Source organism: Fistularia commersonii, chromosome 21 (genome assembly GCF_037954325.1).
Source record: "Fistularia commersonii isolate RoL2024-O1a breed Wild chromosome 21, RoL_Fcom_v1.0, whole genome shotgun sequence".
Classification (NCBI taxonomy): domain Eukaryota; kingdom Metazoa; phylum Chordata; class Actinopteri; order Syngnathiformes; family Fistulariidae; genus Fistularia; species Fistularia commersonii.
This window is the reverse complement of record NC_141304.1, coordinates 15,622,729-15,639,351: the sequence shown is the minus strand read 5'-3', so window position 1 is coordinate 15,639,351 and position 16,623 is coordinate 15,622,729. Positions and strand designations below refer to the sequence as shown.

The 16,623-nt window shown below is 49.5% G+C and overlaps 1 protein-coding gene across 3 annotated transcripts; it reads right to left on the bottom strand.

Moving 5' to 3' along the window:
- Positions 1-2,977: 2,977 nt before the first annotated feature.
- Positions 2,978-16,071, bottom strand: hipk1b (homeodomain interacting protein kinase 1b). Of its 3 annotated transcripts, XM_086168294.1 has the most exons (18): positions 15,728-16,071; positions 12,597-13,324; positions 11,943-12,134; positions 11,657-11,838; positions 11,453-11,576; positions 11,186-11,305; positions 10,967-11,053; positions 10,671-10,855; positions 9,877-10,027; positions 9,622-9,808; positions 9,355-9,473; positions 7,839-7,973; positions 6,653-6,813; positions 5,408-5,482; positions 5,118-5,288; positions 4,799-5,016; positions 4,601-4,713; positions 2,978-4,241 (listed from the first exon to the last, which is right to left on the bottom strand). In XM_086168294.1, exons 2-18 carry the CDS (start codon positions 13,320-13,322, stop codon positions 3,786-3,788), a joined length of 3,402 nt encoding a protein of 1,133 aa, XP_086024420.1. In that variant the 5' UTR covers positions 13,323-13,324; positions 15,728-16,071; the 3' UTR covers positions 2,978-3,785. The 3 variants fall into 3 exon arrangements, with proteins under 3 accessions (XP_086024420.1, XP_086024422.1, XP_086024423.1); XM_086168296.1 differs by lacking the exon at positions 7,839-7,973; XM_086168297.1 differs by lacking the exon at positions 7,839-7,973 and having other exon boundaries at positions 6,653-6,810.
- Between the last annotated feature and the right edge of the window lie 552 nt (positions 16,072-16,623).

Genomic DNA, 16,623 nt, shown 5'->3' with positions numbered 1-16,623 from the left:
ATATTAATATTTGCATTTATTTTTCAAATTGTGTTTTGACCACAATGACTTCAATCACTTTATAAAATGTCAAAATCACTGAGAAAAAAAGTTTTATATATATATACACACACACACATATATATACACACATATACAGGACTGTCTCAGAAAACTAGGATATTGTGATAAAGTTCTTTATCTGCTGTACTTCTGTACAATCACAAAAACAAAGATGTCATACATTCTGTATTAATTACAAATCAACTGAGATATTGCAAGCCTTTTATTATTTTAATATTGCTGATTATGACTTACATCTTAAGTAAACGCAAAAATCCTATCTCAAAATATAAGAATATCATGAAAAAGTAATTTTTGTTTTTAATTGCATTACAGAAGATAAAGAACTTTATCACAAAATTCTAATTATCTGAGACAGTCCTGTATAAACGCATTTATGGACGTCGTAAGCGAGGACATGAAGGTAGTCGATGTGAGAAAGGAGGATACAGAGAATGGGGTTCGGTGGAGAAGGTTGATTTGCTGCGTCGACCCACTGAAGGAAATGAAGATTCATAGATTTTTATATATTAATATTTTTTATTGATCTATCATCATGATTTTTTTATTTATTGGTTTTATCAACAATCACTTTGGACCATGAAAATCACTTGGCAAAAAATGTCACTTGGCAAAAATGTTACCCACAAAAGTCACTTTTGTGGTTAAAATGATATATATATCACTTAGGAAAAAATAATTCTGTGATTTTATATATACTTTAAAGTAATTTTTATGCATTAATCATTTTATAAGTATATAACATTGTAACCACAAAAGTCACTAAATAAAAAAAATCCCAAGATTTATTTGTGAGTAAAATCCATACATTCATACATACATATGTATGTATGAATGTATGAAACATATCTTATCAAAATGGTTACTTTTTGAAATTTATTTTGGATTTTAATCTGCAAATGACCACATTTTTGTGAATGTTGATTTAGAAACAAAACAAAAATTTTGGGGAAAAATAATGCAAAAAAGTCCAAACCAAATAAATGCTTTTTTTTTTTAATAAAAAAAAAAAAACAAAAACATTTTTTAATACAAACACTGAATACAATGAAGACTTCACTATGGGCGGCAAGGAGAGAAACTCACTGTGCAGGAAAACCCTTTTTTGACATTCGTATGAAGATAAAGACAGGTAGTTAATGGAAATCAATTTAAGACGAAGACGTTTTCTAAAAAACAGCTGGGAACTTAGTGAGGGGCTTATAAGCCGTTGCAGAAAGCGGTGGATTAAAAACATCTAAGTTTTTACACATCAAACTGAATAACTGTTTTGAAGATTTTGACTCCATATATCTTGGTAATTTCCCATAAAAATCTAAATATTTTTGTTTATTAACAACACCAATGGTGCACCATCAATAGCATCACGGCACTGACATTGTCTAATGCGTGCCTTGTTATTTAAAGAGTTTTTGTTGTTTTTAAATGGATTTCAGTGTTTTACTTTCTGGAATTCTCTGGGTCGATTGACTTCTAAGTGAAAACATTTCTCTGCACTGTTAACAACTCCTTGCAACAATAGCTTTTTGTTTTTTCCCCACCGCCAATCTGGTGTCACGACGGACAGCGAAACAAGAATTTACTTTTACAGCAAAAAATGTTTCCTGACTCGTATGACGAGAAATGATTTTGATGCTTAATCTTGATTATAAAGTAGTGATTCATAAGTCATGCATGTGCAAAAAGTAAGTAATACATGATCCCTGAGCGGTGAAAAGAAAGGATGTGGTGTGTTTGGGGCGGCGAGGGTTACATCACCCTGGGAGAAGGCCAACAGGCAAATGAAGTTAAGAGTCGGCTCGACTTGTCGGTCGGGTCTCCGCGGGCTCATTTGCATATTTGCAGGTTTTCCCAAAACGTCAGGTTCCTCCACAAAGGTCGCCTCTCACAGTAACGTGGAAAAAGCGTGAAGGGTTGCGAGGGTTTATCCAGAAAATGATAAACTCTTCAGATATTTGTTTTTGCTACATCCGCATGATACACTCACGCAATGAGCGTCGGGGGTCGCGAGTGACATCGGCTCCAGAACATCTCGGCCCGTCTTCTGCAACCGTCGGAGCAAATTATTCAAGAATGTTCAACGCGCCCAGGGACCTGTGTGTGGTTTTGTGGAGGCCCGACCGATTCAATCACACATCCACTTGCTCAAGAGTCGAAACAAGAGTGCAAATCAAGAGGATGTGTCAATCAAAGCGTCGCCGCGGCGTTCTGCCCCGGCTTGCCCTGGGAAAAAAACACCACAAAAGACTGAGAAATGAATGTGGCGTTTGATTTGATGGCGTCTCACAGCTCCACCGCAGCTCGCGGTTATGTAACGCGAGTAAACAGCGGCAACGACCGCGCCGGCATGTGGGTTTTTACGCAAACGCGTCTGGGATCGGTCGGTATGGATCAGGACGCCGTGCCATTTTGAGTTTGTGGTTATTTTATTGAAAACAGTGATGGAGGATTATTTGAGCAGAAACCGTTTCCCTGAATTAGTCCTACTAAGTAGCATCTTTACTATACTATGATAAAAGGAAAAATTACAGTTAAATACTCAAGACGTTACAACACAAAACTGATGCAAACACAGTCAAGACAGATTTGATAAAAAGCCTCGGGAGCCCCCGGCGGCCGCATCTTACGTATCAGACACTGATTCTATCGCCGTTGGATGTGACAGCATTAGACATTATTCTGCGGGAACGCCGTCAGATGAGGTTTCAGTGCATCGTTGTGATCTGCCGTGAGTTGAGGGGGGTCTCCAGCTGGGCCGAAATGCAGCTTTAAAAACCTTTAAAATAATGATTTAAAAACAAAAAAACAACAAAAAAAAAAAACAAACAAAAAACACAACTGGCCTTTTTTTTTTTTCTTAATCACAAGCAGGTCCTTCACTACAAGGTTGGAAAGGATGTTTTTCAAGACTGGATTTTCTTTTTTTTTCCCAAGAGGAGAAGGTGTAGGGTTGTTTTTTTGTTTTTTTTTCTCTCCCCCCCCCCCAGTTAAAGGTGATTTTTCAAATTCTAAGAGGTGATCACACTCATCTGCAGTTCATAAATACATTCAGCACTCAGTGGATGCACTTCGACGGGAGCTTCTATTGCATAAGGACGTGGTCGATCTTGCCTAAGACGGTCACTACATAAAGACACTACCAAATGTGCACTTAAATTAACAGTTTCACCACTTTTCTCAGTTCAGTCCTAGGTACATCTTCCTCCTCTTCCTCATGCCTCCGAACATAATTTAAAAACAGTAAAAGACATTTGTCAGTAAGCGGACGAGGGTAAAGTACAGTCATGATTGTGTTAGTCCAACACGGGGTCTCACTGGATTAGTGTGAAAACGACTCGACGGGAAGCGTCTGTGCGAGTCAGGCATCTAAAGTGTCGTTGCAGCTTGTGACAGGAGCATGATCTCTCTTCACACAACCACTCCAGATACGCCGCTTCAAAACACAAATACCCACAATGCCGTAATTGTACATCGTAATAAGACGGGCGGGAGGGGAGGGCGTAAAACGGTACGTGTGGAGGGGAATTAAAATCGATACAATATCAAATAATACCGAAGAACGATTCAAACACACTAAGACAGTCCCAAAGAGCGTGAGAACGAGGGAGACGACGTCCTACCATGTGGTCAAAAGCAGCAATCGAATGAGCGACCCTTCTACGAGAAACACAGTTTAAAAGTCCCTTTGTGGTTGAATGTGAGGAGGTTCCGTGAGAGACGACTTATAGGTAAGGGTACTGCGTGAGGCGGCGGGGGCTGAGCTGGTAGGCGGTGTACGCCTCCGCCCGCGGCGTCACGCTCACGTAGGGGGAGCCGGCGGGGAACTGGTGCTGGTAGGCGGCGGGCAGGCCGTGCAGCAGCCCGCTGACCGAGTCCTTGCGCCCGGCCAAGTCCCTCTTGGAGGACGATGAGGCGTACGTGGCTGCATAGGCGGAGGGCGAGTGTCCGTGGGCGCCGGCGTGGGCGCCGTGGCGCCCCAGCAGCTGCTCCATGGCCTGGGAGGCGGAGGAGAGGGCGGTGGTGGCCGGGTAGGTGTAGAGGCCCGGGGCCGAGGCCAGGGCCGACACCTCCGGGAAGCTGTAGTGGGAGGCGGAGACGGCGGGGGGGAAGGTCTGCTGGCGACGCAGAGACAGGTCGCCGTGGGAACGCTCCTGAGAGGACGACACCACCGGCTGCACCTGCACGGGAGACGATACGCCGGGATCAGTCAGATCAACGTCCACGCTTCTGCTGTTACGGCGCTTGTCCAGCGGGGGGCGCCGTTACGCCCCCGCCGGCGCCGACGGCTCGGGATCGAACCCGTCCTCGTTCCTGTGACTCGGCGGGCTTGTGACTGCGCGTCTGCGTGCTCACGGCGTTCTGGGGGAAGACGTGCCGTTTCCAGACGGGGGCGTTTCCCCTCACTGGGTTTCCGCTGCGTATCTGATCGACTGAAAAACCGCCCGAGCGGTTCCAAGTTTCGGTGAATCATGAGTTAAATATAAAGCTGTGGGAGAAGCGATTTGAAAATATAAGTGTGACGGCGAACCTTCCCGACCTGGCTGAGGTTGAGGGGGTGGGACTGGCTCAGCATCAGGCCCTGGCACTCCATGCTCTCCCCGGAGCTGCAGGACTGCGGGTTGGACGACCTCTTGGGCTTCATGTAGCTCGCTGGGGGCGGAAGAAGCGCATCAGGTGTTAAAACGGCGCAGACACACAGAAGCTGCGATCGCTGGTCGGGGGCGGGGCGGCTCACCGCTCTCCAGGCGGCTGCGGGGAACCTCGCCCCTCTCCGAGTTCTGAGCTTTCACCGAAGGCGCCACCACGGCCAGGGACTTGGCCTGACGGGAGGACACGCCGCCGCCGCCGGGGTTGGCGGCGCGGGGCAGCGGGGTGAGCGGGCTGGCGGTGGACGAGTCGGAATCGTGCACCGTCACGCAGCTGATGACGTTGGTGCGCTGGCTCAGCCCCGCGCTGCAACACAGACCCGCGGGTTAGAACGGGAAACACCCGACGCCCGCCTTTTCCCCAGAACGCCACGACAACATGAGTCAGGAGGGGTTTTTGCTCCAAACCTGGCAGGGTGAAACTTGCGCTCGTCCTCGGTGTCGGTGTCGCTGTGGATGGTGATGATGCTGACCGCCGGGCTCGGCGTGTCGGAGATGACGATCGGCTGGGACATGGTGGCGCTGAAGCTGGATGGCGTCCCGCCGGCGGTGGCGAGCAGCGACGCAGCGGAGACGCCCCTTAAAAAAAGAGAAGGAAACATCAGCCAGCCGGTGAGAGAGCTGCTGGGGTGTGAAGCGGAGACAACACACACACACACACACACACACACACACTCTTTGCCGGGGCTCAGACCGACCTGTTTCGATTCTCTCCACGTCTGGCTTTCACCTTCTTCCTCTCCTGCTGCGTCCTGACTTGGCTGCTGCTTTTACTTGGAGACGACAGAACACATTCAGCGTGTCAGTCCAGGCCGTAAAAGGAAGCTGACAGAGATCAGCTGAAGGTCGGCCGTCTAAAGCCGCACTTATTCCTGCGCCTGAAGCCCCTGTAGATGGTGATTTGGTGCACAGCTAGTTGCTTGTTGATTTAAATTTAAAATCCTGACCAGTAAAGTTTCTTCATGATCCGCATCGACGAATCTGTGAGAAACAAGTGACCGCTTGACATCGTTACACTGCGGCTCCGAGCGGCTTGGGAAAATAAATTACAAATATTTAAATGAAGTGTATTTCATTTGTGTTAATTCATTTTTTTTAATTTTAGTTCTAAGTTGGAAGATTATTGTGATCTTGAAATATTAAATAAAATTATATTTATTATTTTTCGCCGCACAAAATAACGTCACACTGGCGGAAGCCGGTATACCCGCCAGCCGGTAAAGTCCCGATTTGCAGATGCTGTGTGCAGAAGTTCAGGAGCAGAAGTCCCTTAAACCAGGTAAAATAAATATTTATCAAGATATTTTGCAAATATCTATTTTTTATTGTTTACTGCCAGTGATTTTTTCCCGATTTATTTTTAAAATTCAGGTCAAGGCTCCGCTACACGCTCTGAAAGCCCAAAGCTCAAAATGAGTTCATTACATAAATAAAATTTAATTTTTTTTCTGTCATACTCTGTGAATTTCAGAAGCAACACACGACACACTTGTTTATACAAAGTGTAAAGGTAATGAAAAGCAATATATGCGGTGGTACCTTTATTTTAGACGTCAAAAAGTAATTGTGGCTCCCAGAGTTTTCTTTTCCGAGGAAAACCGGGTCCAAATGGCTCTTTGGGTGTTACGGGTTGCCGACCCCTGGACTAGCCCATCGCTATCTCTGACTTCCTCCTGCGCACTAAAACTGTCAAAGTCGTCTTCTTCGGCGTCGGAGTTGAACGGACTCCGGTCCCCCCCCCAAAAAAGTCCATATATTAGCCGCAGCGTTGTTTACGTGAAAAAAGTCGCGGCTTGTCGCCCGCAAATTACGGTATATTTCACGATATTGTCATTGTTTGTGACTAAAGACTTTCCCCTGTGTAAAGGATCCTCTTGTCCCAGGATCGGAGGCGGCCTTCGACCCCTCGGTCTGCCGCCGAGGAGGCCGTGGGACGGACTCACCTCCAGCCGTGTCCCTGCTGCGCGGCGCCCTCTGAGCGGTGGCTCTCCAGGGGCGACTCGGCGACGCCGGCCTGGTGGGCGGAGCTGTGGATGGCCACCCCGGGCACCTGCTGCCACGACGACGGGATGAGGATTTGCTGGGTTCCGGTGGGCCAGGCCTGCTGAGAGACACAGACGCGGCCTCGTGAGCGCGCGGCGTCTCCGAGCTCGCGTTCGCTAATCCATGTTAAGAGGCGTATTTCCGGCGAGGGTCGGACGAAGTGAGCCATGCTGAGAAAAATGAATCCGAGGACCGAGGCAAACCAATGACCGATTTCTGCTACAGGCAAAGCACGAAACTAGGAAAGCGAGCAACCTTTCCAAAGCCATTCTCTTATTATAGCATTGCCCTGCAACAAATCCACAATATGACCTCATGCAAAGCACAGACAATGAACACACCGTGAACGCATCAGGACACGCGTGTGTGTGTGTGTGTGTGTGTGTGTGTGTGTGTGTGAGACCTGCTGAAGAAGAAACACTAGAGAGAATTAGTTCGATTAGTCGACGGGCGACTGTCGGCAGACGAGCCGTCTCGGGGAAAGGCATGCCGCGGGTCGTGGGACTGGAACAGAAGGCGTGTGCGGAGGTCAAGGCTGTCGAGAAGGGATTTTAGTGGGGGGTCGGAGGGGGTGGGGGTTGTAGCCGCAACGTCCGTTGCTGAAATCGAGGAAGGACAGGACACGAGAAGCTGCAAGCAAAGCACAGCGACACATGCGCTCCATGCCCTCAGCACACCTATGGGGAAAGACTGGGGGAGAGAACGACAGTGAGCGGGTGGCGGCGGGAGGGAGGGAGGAAGGGAGGGAGGGTGTCGGCTTGTCAATTTACGCGTGACGACACAAAGATCGGACCGCCGACGAACGCCGGGGGGTTAATGGCGATGGCGGGTTATGCTTGCGGTGACACGTCGGCCACCTGAGGTTCTGACATCCATGACACGTCAGCACACGACGGGTGGGGGGGGGGGGGGGGGGGGGGGGAGGAAGGGGGAGGAGAGATGATGCATGAAGTAAAGTACAGCCCTGCACGATGTGGGGTGATGAGGGAGAGGAAACATTGCAAACGTAAAAAGAAAAGAGGGGCAAGAGAGATGGCGCCGTTATTGGTAAAGGGAGTTTCTTCAAGGAGCTCTCCGTGTCTTTACCAGCACTGTGGCTGTGTGTTCCAGGAGGGTGGGCCGCCCCACCCCGGAGCCTAACCCGAGGGGCAGAGAATACTGGGGGGCTATGCCTGCTGAGGGTGGGTGCAGGGTGGCAACCATCAGGGGTGTGCAGGAACCCTGGAGGAGGGAGGGAGGATAGGGGAGGGCAAGGTTAGGGCAGTCAGACGGAGGCACGCAGCAGATAAAACCAGCACAAACACACGGCCGCCATCTGGAGCCTCAACCGGCGGCAATTTGTCCTCATTTAGCAAAACTCAAAGTAATTGACTTTTTCCACCAGATGAGTCTCCACATCTGGCTTCCTGCCCGGGTAAGAGAGCCTGCGCCCCCGCCGCCCCCGCCGCCCCGCCCACAGCGGCAGCTCAATCATCTTTGGAAGCAAAGCCGAGGCGACGCAGACACCGCTTCCATTTCTGAAACATGATTGAAGACCGGACGGCGCCGCGGCCGCTCCCCCCGCCACATGGACCCTCACTTCTGCAGCAACAGCTTTGTGGACGTGTGAGGAAATATAGTGGTTTTATTCAGTGTCCTTGCATTTCATTTGGTTCTCCATCTTTAACTCACTGCCTCCACCCTTAATGCTACAATGCTAGGCTAAATGTAACTTTGCAACACTTTGTCTGAACTCCATTTATGGACAGAGTGAAGCCGCTTCTCTTTTTAAAACCATCAAACCGTCCCCGACCGAATCCCCGTAAATCTCCTGCCTTCTCACGGACGACACTCTCCGACACCGTATGTCACCCACAACTTAATCCCTTCACCGACGAGTCCACCACGACACGCACGCCTCGCTCCTTTTTTCCCACGATTCTATCTGGGCTCGCCAACGGCGGCTGAAATATCCGACGATCTTTAAACGCCGCTTCACGGACAGCGGCGTCCACGTGGGTGACATCCACGGCTCGGACCTGGGAAAAAGGCTAAGCTGACACACTCGTAAGTCGAGGTTCCCTTGTCGGTTGTTGGTTCCCTTCCACATCACAAGACAGATATCGGCCCAGAAAACAAAACAAAAAGTCACTTTGAAATCCTCCTTCTGGACCCCCTTGGAAGCAGTGATTTTAGGGCAAAGTTGTCCGCCGGAGGCCTGAAGGAGCTCCCAGGCCTTCGGGCTGCCGCTGCGCTCCGGATGCATCACAAAACCTTCTGGAAAGGCGCTGCGTCACGAGGGGGAGAAACGAGCCTGACGGGAATTCACTTACTGCTCCAGCAATTCATCGCATTTCGAATATTGGCAGCAATTCGTAACTTTGTGGAGAGCAAAGTATTTTGAAATAAAAAGGTGACAACACTCGAGGGAAAAGGATCGATTGTGTGACCTTAAATTGTGCAATATGGCTGCAATAACCATAAAAGAAGGTGAACCACCTGAGGAAAAAATAAGGGACGGTTGAATAAAGCTCTCCCCGCCGGCTCCGGGTTGACACGAGCAGGAGAATTCAGGGGGGATTCGAGACGTTCCGATCCCGAGACGCGCCGTGGACACGCTTACCTGTGTGAGCATACTGGGCTGGATCTGCAGGGACTGGGCCGACTGGTTCTGAGGTACGATGGGCACCGAGTTCTCCATCCTCACGGGGAAACTGGAACTCTTGCTGGATGGCTGCAGCCCTGCGAAAACCAGGTGACCGGGGGAAGATGGTGAGCACGACAGAGGCGGATACCCAATGGCTAGTAACCTTCAGACTGCGAGAGTCACACGGGATCCGCGCGAGTGTTTCTCGGACGGACGTCGGCCTCCCGTGGAGCCGCCCCGTACCTTGGATGGTCGAGGAGGGGCAGACGATCAGGGTCTGCTGGAAGGGCTCCGTCTGGCTGCAAAGTCCGGCGGGACGTGTCGGAATGGGGACGCTCTGCTGAGCGAGCCCGGGAATGTTGATGGTGGCCTGCTGGTACAGAGCCGGCTGATAGTTGAGCAAAGGCACCGCTCCTCCCGCCGAAGGCACCTGCGAGGAAAACGTCGGTCACGTTCGGCCCGTGATGGCGGGATTAGATTCCTTCGCGCGCGCAGTACCTGGTTATGCTGGTTGAGTTGGCTACTGAAGGTGACGGTTAGGTTGCCGGCCGCGGCGCTGGGGACGGCACCGGCCGAGTACAGGGATTTCCCGCTGTCGTAGGAGCTCCGGCGCTTGCAGATCTCCATGTTCTGGAAGCACGACTTGACACTGCAGAGCATTACAGGGATGACATTTAAATGTGCCGGCAGCTTTTACAAACACGGAGGTGATATGATCTGCACCGTGCAGGGGAATCAAATCTTGACCATTTTTTTGACACAAATGGAATAACTCTGCAACGTTTCACATTTGACAAACAACAGCTAGAACATATTTAAAATGAATGGTTCTTACCCATTTTATTCATGAATTAACACTACTTTTAAAGTCCAGAGATTCTTACGAATCAAAATTTACTGTAAATTTAAACCAAACACCTCGACTGTCTTAAATTTACTTCCTCCAATTTTTATCTACGAATCAAAATTTACCGTAAATTTAAACCAAACACCTCGACTGTTAGATGTTTAATAAACAAACTGTCAAGACCCAGTCCATCCAACTAGTGCTGCACAATGGAAGGTGGACAGAAGACAAAGGGATTTTGCATTTCAAAATGTGGTCAGCATTTCCATCATTTCATTGCACTGTTAAATTGACAATTTATTTTGGGTACTTCGAATCAATCCCTGCATTAAACCCCTCATCCAGGAAGTTTAAATTAATTAGCATTGAAGGGTTCAGACGGCCTGATGATGAAACAAGCTTTAGTCCCAAAAGCCGAACTACAGGATTTGTGTTTTCAACTTACTGGGAGCTGTGGGGATAATCCATGAGGTGGCCCATCGTGACGAAGGGGTGGCCCAGGGTCTTCGTGGGTGTGATTCTCTTGTCAGCATCCAGACGCAGCATCCTCTTCAGGAGGTCGATGAACTCTCGCCTGTCAGCTTTCTCCGCCAGCATGTCCGTCCCCTCCAGGTGAGAAGACAGGTTGACCTGGAATTGGAAGGGACGAGTCAAATAGTCGCGGGTCGTTGCCCTTCCACGTTTTTCGGTTAAGATGACAGTGTACTAACTCTTTGGTTGAATGACAAAACCGCCAACTACCTGCATCATGTCGTCCAAGCAGTTGAAGATATATTTCCTGGCCTCCTTGGACTTGATACCCATCTCCATTTCATGCTCTGACGGAGTCTGAGAAATGCAGAATCTCCGGTTAGTTTTTGCTGCTGATCTCGGGCTCAAAATAAGCCTTCTCGTCTTGAAGCTTTTACAGCCTATATATAGTGTGTTAATACTGTGCGTTCTGGAGATAGTCGTGTTAACCTTGAGCCTCCACAGCGGGTAGCTGGAGTCGGGGCCTCTGTTGAAGAAGCGGCTGGTCTTGGTGCCGGCGCTCAGCAGATACTCTGCCGGCAGCCCTTGGGTTTGAGAAATATAGCGGATCTGAACAAACCACAACACCGCGTTAGTTGGGAAAACGTCAACGAGCAGAAAATACAAAATAGAGTTCCCGCAAGGTCTGCTGGATACATCCGTGATTCATAGAGCTTATTCTAAATGTGCACGTTAAAAGGGACAGGAAGGACGGACCTGGTCGTACTCCGACGCTCCGGGGTAGAGAGGCCAGCCCAGGAACAGCTCGGCTATCACGCAGCCCAAAGACCACATGTCGATGGCCTCGCAGAAGGGAAGACCCAAAATAATCTCCGGGGCCCTGGAAGGCAGAGAGCCGGGTTTAAGGGACGGCCGACGGGAAGGCGATGCCGCGGCTTCAGCGAAAGTAGCCGTCGTCACCTGTAGTAGCGGGACTGTAAGTAGGTGGAGCACACGGCCTTGGACACATGACTCGCGGAGCCAAAATCGATGACCTTCACTCTGTAAGGCTGTCTCAGGGGGTCCACCAGCATGATGTTTTCAGGCTTGAGGTCTGCATGAATCAGTCCAAGGCTCTTCAGCTTCATCAGCGCCGTCGCCACCTGCGCAAACAAAGCCGTTCATATCCATTTAGCAAAGAAATCAAGGAAGAACGAGCCTCGTCGCAAACGCAGAGAGCGTCGATGCGACGCGGGGAGTCGGCGACCTGCTGGAGGATGGGTCTGATGTGGCGCAGCGGGAGCGGGCTGAACTTGCTGTGCTTGAGAAAGTCGTAGAGGTTTTGCTCCAGCATCTCAAACACCAGGCAGGTATGGCCCTTGTGCTGGAAGCATTCGTATGAACGCACAAAGTTGTACTCGTCCGCGTTCTCGGCGCTCAGCCTGTTCAGGATGCCCACCTGCGGAGGACCCACAAGCACGCCATTTGTTAGTAAACGTGTCCCGAGACGGCTGGACGGCCGCGGCCCTGGGAAAAAGAACAGATGCGCGGTCGTAAACCTTATTACGGTACACGTGTGAAAATGGCGTGCCAGGGACTGTTTTATGATGTGCGGGGGAAACTATTATATCACTGGCTGGTGTGAAAGTGCTTCGAGCAAGAGAAACTGTCCAGAACACATGGGGGATAATGAAGAGAGCCCAGACACTTTCACCTTGAACATTTATGATTAAAACAAGAACGCGGATCATCTATTAGACGAACAAAATGCTACGTGTCAAAGGTGTGTTCTGGTTAAAACATGGCACTTAAACTGCTGTTTATGACCGCCTTCGTGGATATCCACCTCACAGCCGTGCACACAATGAAGCTGTTTATGCTCCCCGTTCTGGAATGTTGAGATTATCGAAGCACGCTTTACCTCGATTTGGCCCTGGCGAGCATACGACGGGTGGTTCTTCAGGATCTTGATGGCCACGATCTCGTTGGTTCCCCTCTTCCAGCACTTGGCTACCTGGCCAAAGGTGCCTCGTCCTAAGAACTCCAGCACCTCGTAGCTACAGGACACGGAGCACAGGATCTCGTGCTGCACGAGCTGGTAATCCCCTTCGCCGTTGGAGCTGCTACTCTTGGTGGTCGGGGCGGAGTGAGGTATAGATTGGCCGGTGCCGCCTCCACCTCCGCCCGTGCGAGTGGAGAACGTCGCCGCCGGAGCCGAGAGCTCCTCCAGAATTTGCACGCTGCCGCAGCCGCTGCCGCCGCCGTCGGCGGCCTCCTCGATCTTTCTCTTCTGCCCGTGTCGGTGGGCTCTCGTCTCCGAGGACACCTCGCCGTGGGCGTAGGAGGACGTCGCCTGTTCGGTGACACGCCGGCTTGAACCGCGGGGTAGACTACCTGTACTATCAGCGGCCCTAACCACAACTTGACCCCTGGATCCGGGCGCTGTGGGGGGGAAGACCAGAGAGGGTGCAAAAGGGGGCACGGCCATGGCCGGAGTAAAGGTGTACGCCGACTGGCCGGCTATGGAGCTGTACGCTTCAGTAGTGGACACATCCCAAATGTTGCTCTCTACCTTCAGCTTCTTAACACGGCAAAAGGCACTGGAGGAGATGGAGGGAGGAGAGAAGACCTGCAGCTGAGACGTCATCGCTGCAGAGACAATGGCGGAGATGAGAAACGTCAGAATTCTGAACCGCGCCAAAGAATTCTATTTACAAATAAAGCCTTCTGCCATCTGCACTTGGAATTCACTTGACTAGGCACACCTGGCTCAGGTAGTCCAACAATTTAGGATTATATAGGTGCCGCGGGTTTGTCGAGTCGCAATGTTTTTCTAAAAGCTGCATGCATCGGCACTCATGCATGCAGGATCGCCATGTAAATATCTTGGTTCGGGCGGCTGACAGGGTCACACATGGAAGTCATCACGCCGTGACGCCGCTTTGACCCCTCTTTAATGACGGGACGTGCTACATGTATATTAAGGAGCCGATCGTTTCATCTTTCAACAGCGCGTTTGTCAATTTAGCGAGGAGGATCTTGTATTACAATACGGGAAAAAAAATCACGTCCTCTGTTTAGTAACCAGCATGCTCGGTTGATTGAGAGTGCAGGTAAACAGGTAATAAAGTCAAAACGGGTGAATTTCAGAAAATGCTTTACAACCCTTATAGAAATATCAAATGCTAGAAAAGTGCCTTGCTCTGGTTTAAAAGCCCCACACGGGCCACGATGAATCATAAAGACCGCGGTTATTCCAGTCAGTCTAATAGTGAATCACTGGGGGCGGGGGAACCTCCACCAGCCTACATCAGTTTACTGAAAGAACTTGATTTTGCCCTCCGACAGGCTCAGAATGTTATGATCTGCTTCGAGCTGCATCAAGGAAGGAATGTGTGTTTGCACTAAACTGGAGCCTCACTGGGACATCTCGCCGGGGGCGGGGTGGGGCAGGGTGGGGGCAGTGAGTGACTGTGAGAACTCACTGTCGGATAGAAGAAACTCGAGAACATGTTTGAAATTCTGTCAAAGAAACAGCAGCCTTTTTTAACTTGAACCATTTGGATTGATAGCTGAAAGTGACATATGAGAGGAAACCGTACACGAAAGCACCTTTTCCTTCAGGAAAAGTGGTTGGCAGAGGGCGGTCGGACTGATGCCGATAGCCGACGGCAGCCTGGTGCCTCTATATATACAGTGAGGTCAAGCTGGATCTGTCATAACAACGCATTCCAGAGGTAACTGAGATACTTGCTGATAAGAAATGGTAGTTATGATCGTCTAAATGCATTTAGCTGTGGGAATCAATATACCATCTATACGCAGATGCCGGACAAAAAGGTCAGCGTGGGCAGTGTAGATTAGTGGATGTGCAGAAAAACAAAACTCCCCTCTGTCATGTTTCCTCTCACAATGCTGAGCACAGATCAAAACATTTGCAGCCTGCAGAGTTTTTGCTCTGTTTTTGCCAGAATTTTCTTCTTTAAAATAAAACCCGCCACGCTGTGTGAATGGCCCTCAGTCTGCCGGATGCAAATGTCAGAGAAGCCATAAAGTCTGATGAGGAGGGTATGCTCGTAATGTGTGGGCACCGGCCGGATCTTATCTCTGCACAAAGCTTCGCTCAAACTGAGAACCCTGCTGGATACAGCCGGGGGTTTCAACCGAGGAACAAAAAAAATCACGTAGAAGGACAAAGTGACAGGACGGAGTGCAAATGACTGGGCTGGAAATGTAAAAAAAAGCCCTCAGAAGGGACACAATTTCACTTCCACGATGATGAGTGGGGACAGGCCCATTTAGAAAAGGGAGGAATTCATGTTGCAATTTCCCTTTACATTCTGCTCGCCCCGGGGACAATGTTCCACTTCCAGGGGAGGGGGTGGAGATGGGCCATGGGCGAGTTCAACGAGGTCTACTTCTTTGCTGGCTTCCAGCTTTCACGCTCAACAGTATGTGCAACAATTCACACACACACACACACACACACACACACACACACACACACACACACACACACACACACACACACACTCTCTCTATTCCCCCACACCCACTTGAATTGAAACAACGCAGCTCATATGAGCTGAGGCCTTTCATACATAGATTTAACAAGTATGTGTGATCGGCCTCAAGAGTGATATAATATCGAGTTATGATGGGCATTTTCAGAGGAAGCTAAAGCCCAGAAAGATGCTGTCATTGCGGCTGAGAGGATAATGTCAAGAGCTGACAGGCTGACCGCTGGCCCGCGGAGGAGTACCGTAGAGATCACACAAAAACGAATAAAAATCAACAAGCGGACAGAAGATCGAATACTGTCTAAGTTGAAGCTTTGTTCTGGTTCCAAACGAAACGTTTTCACACAAACAAACAATAAAGATCGGCTCAACAAGCGAGCATTATCTAACTTGCTAATGCTAGCAAGCTAAAAGATTAACTTTGGAACAAGAATAGCCGCCTAGGCTCGGCGATCGATCACGCTGTGAGATTAATAAAATGACAGAGTCTCCGTAAAAGGTGACTTTTCATAGGGATAAAGCGTTCACGTACCGGCTTGGATGTTCTAACACCGTCGGTGGGGAAAAACAGCTCCGTCCGAGGTTTAAATCCCTCTGTGGTCCGCTGGAGTAGCGCTATCCCGGGAGCTTCCGCTAGCGGACGGCGGATGCTAGCTAGGCCTGCATTGTTTCTTCGGGCGGCGGGAGGAGACGACACGGCGCCGCGTATTCAGGAGGAAATAGCCAACATCGCATTGTATACAGCGACGGGATCCCTCAACGCCGTGATTTGGACAGTTGGTGATTGAAACGCTGGTTCATTTACATTCTAAAATAGTCTCGTCTTCAGGCAGTAAATTCCACCTTCCACCGGAAAAAACCACGTCCTACTCCAGCTGCGATACCTACGTCATTTCCGGCAATTACCGTAAATACGGAAGTACGGGTTGGAGGGCAAATGCGGCTACATCTTAAACACAAGGTTATGCGTTATTATCAAAAATAATGCATTATCGCTTGGACTTGGGCGACTACTCCACACGCAACTATTATTGTTTATTCTCAATGTTCGAGGGAATTGGCAGCGTCGAATCAGCGCAACGCGAAACGCTTCAAACCGAACTGCGTCAATTACGGTAAAGTAAATGGACGCGACGATTTTTAGACGCGCAACCTTCACATCCGACAAGCACGACGAGCGTCTCAAACTTCACACGCAATGACTTATATGTTTAATGAACGGGGACAAATGCATCTAAACATGATTTCATGTGAAATGCAAATCGGATGTCATGCATGCGGACTTTTAGCCAAGGTTAATTTGTCCCTGGTTTAGGCCTTTACTGTTAAAACAAAAGCTCAATTAGTGAAACCATTATAATAACGACCTAAACGTTGTATAACAGCGTGTGGTACAAATGTGGCCAACCTGTCTTGTGCATGGCAGCA

Excerpts from the sequence above, each read along its gene's own strand:
- hipk1b (XM_086168294.1), bottom strand. The coding sequence starts at position 13,322 with ATGACGTCTCAGCTGCAGGTCTTCTCTCCTCCCTCCATCTCCTCCAGT. Across the intron at positions 12,135-12,596 it reads CTCGCCAGGGCCAAATCGAG|GTGGGCATCCTGAACAGGCT; the intron begins GTAAAGCGTGCT and ends GGTCCTCCGCAG. Across the intron at positions 11,306-11,452 it reads GAGCGTCGGAGTACGACCAG|ATCCGCTATATTTCTCAAAC; the intron begins GTCCGTCCTTCC and ends TGGTTTGTTCAG.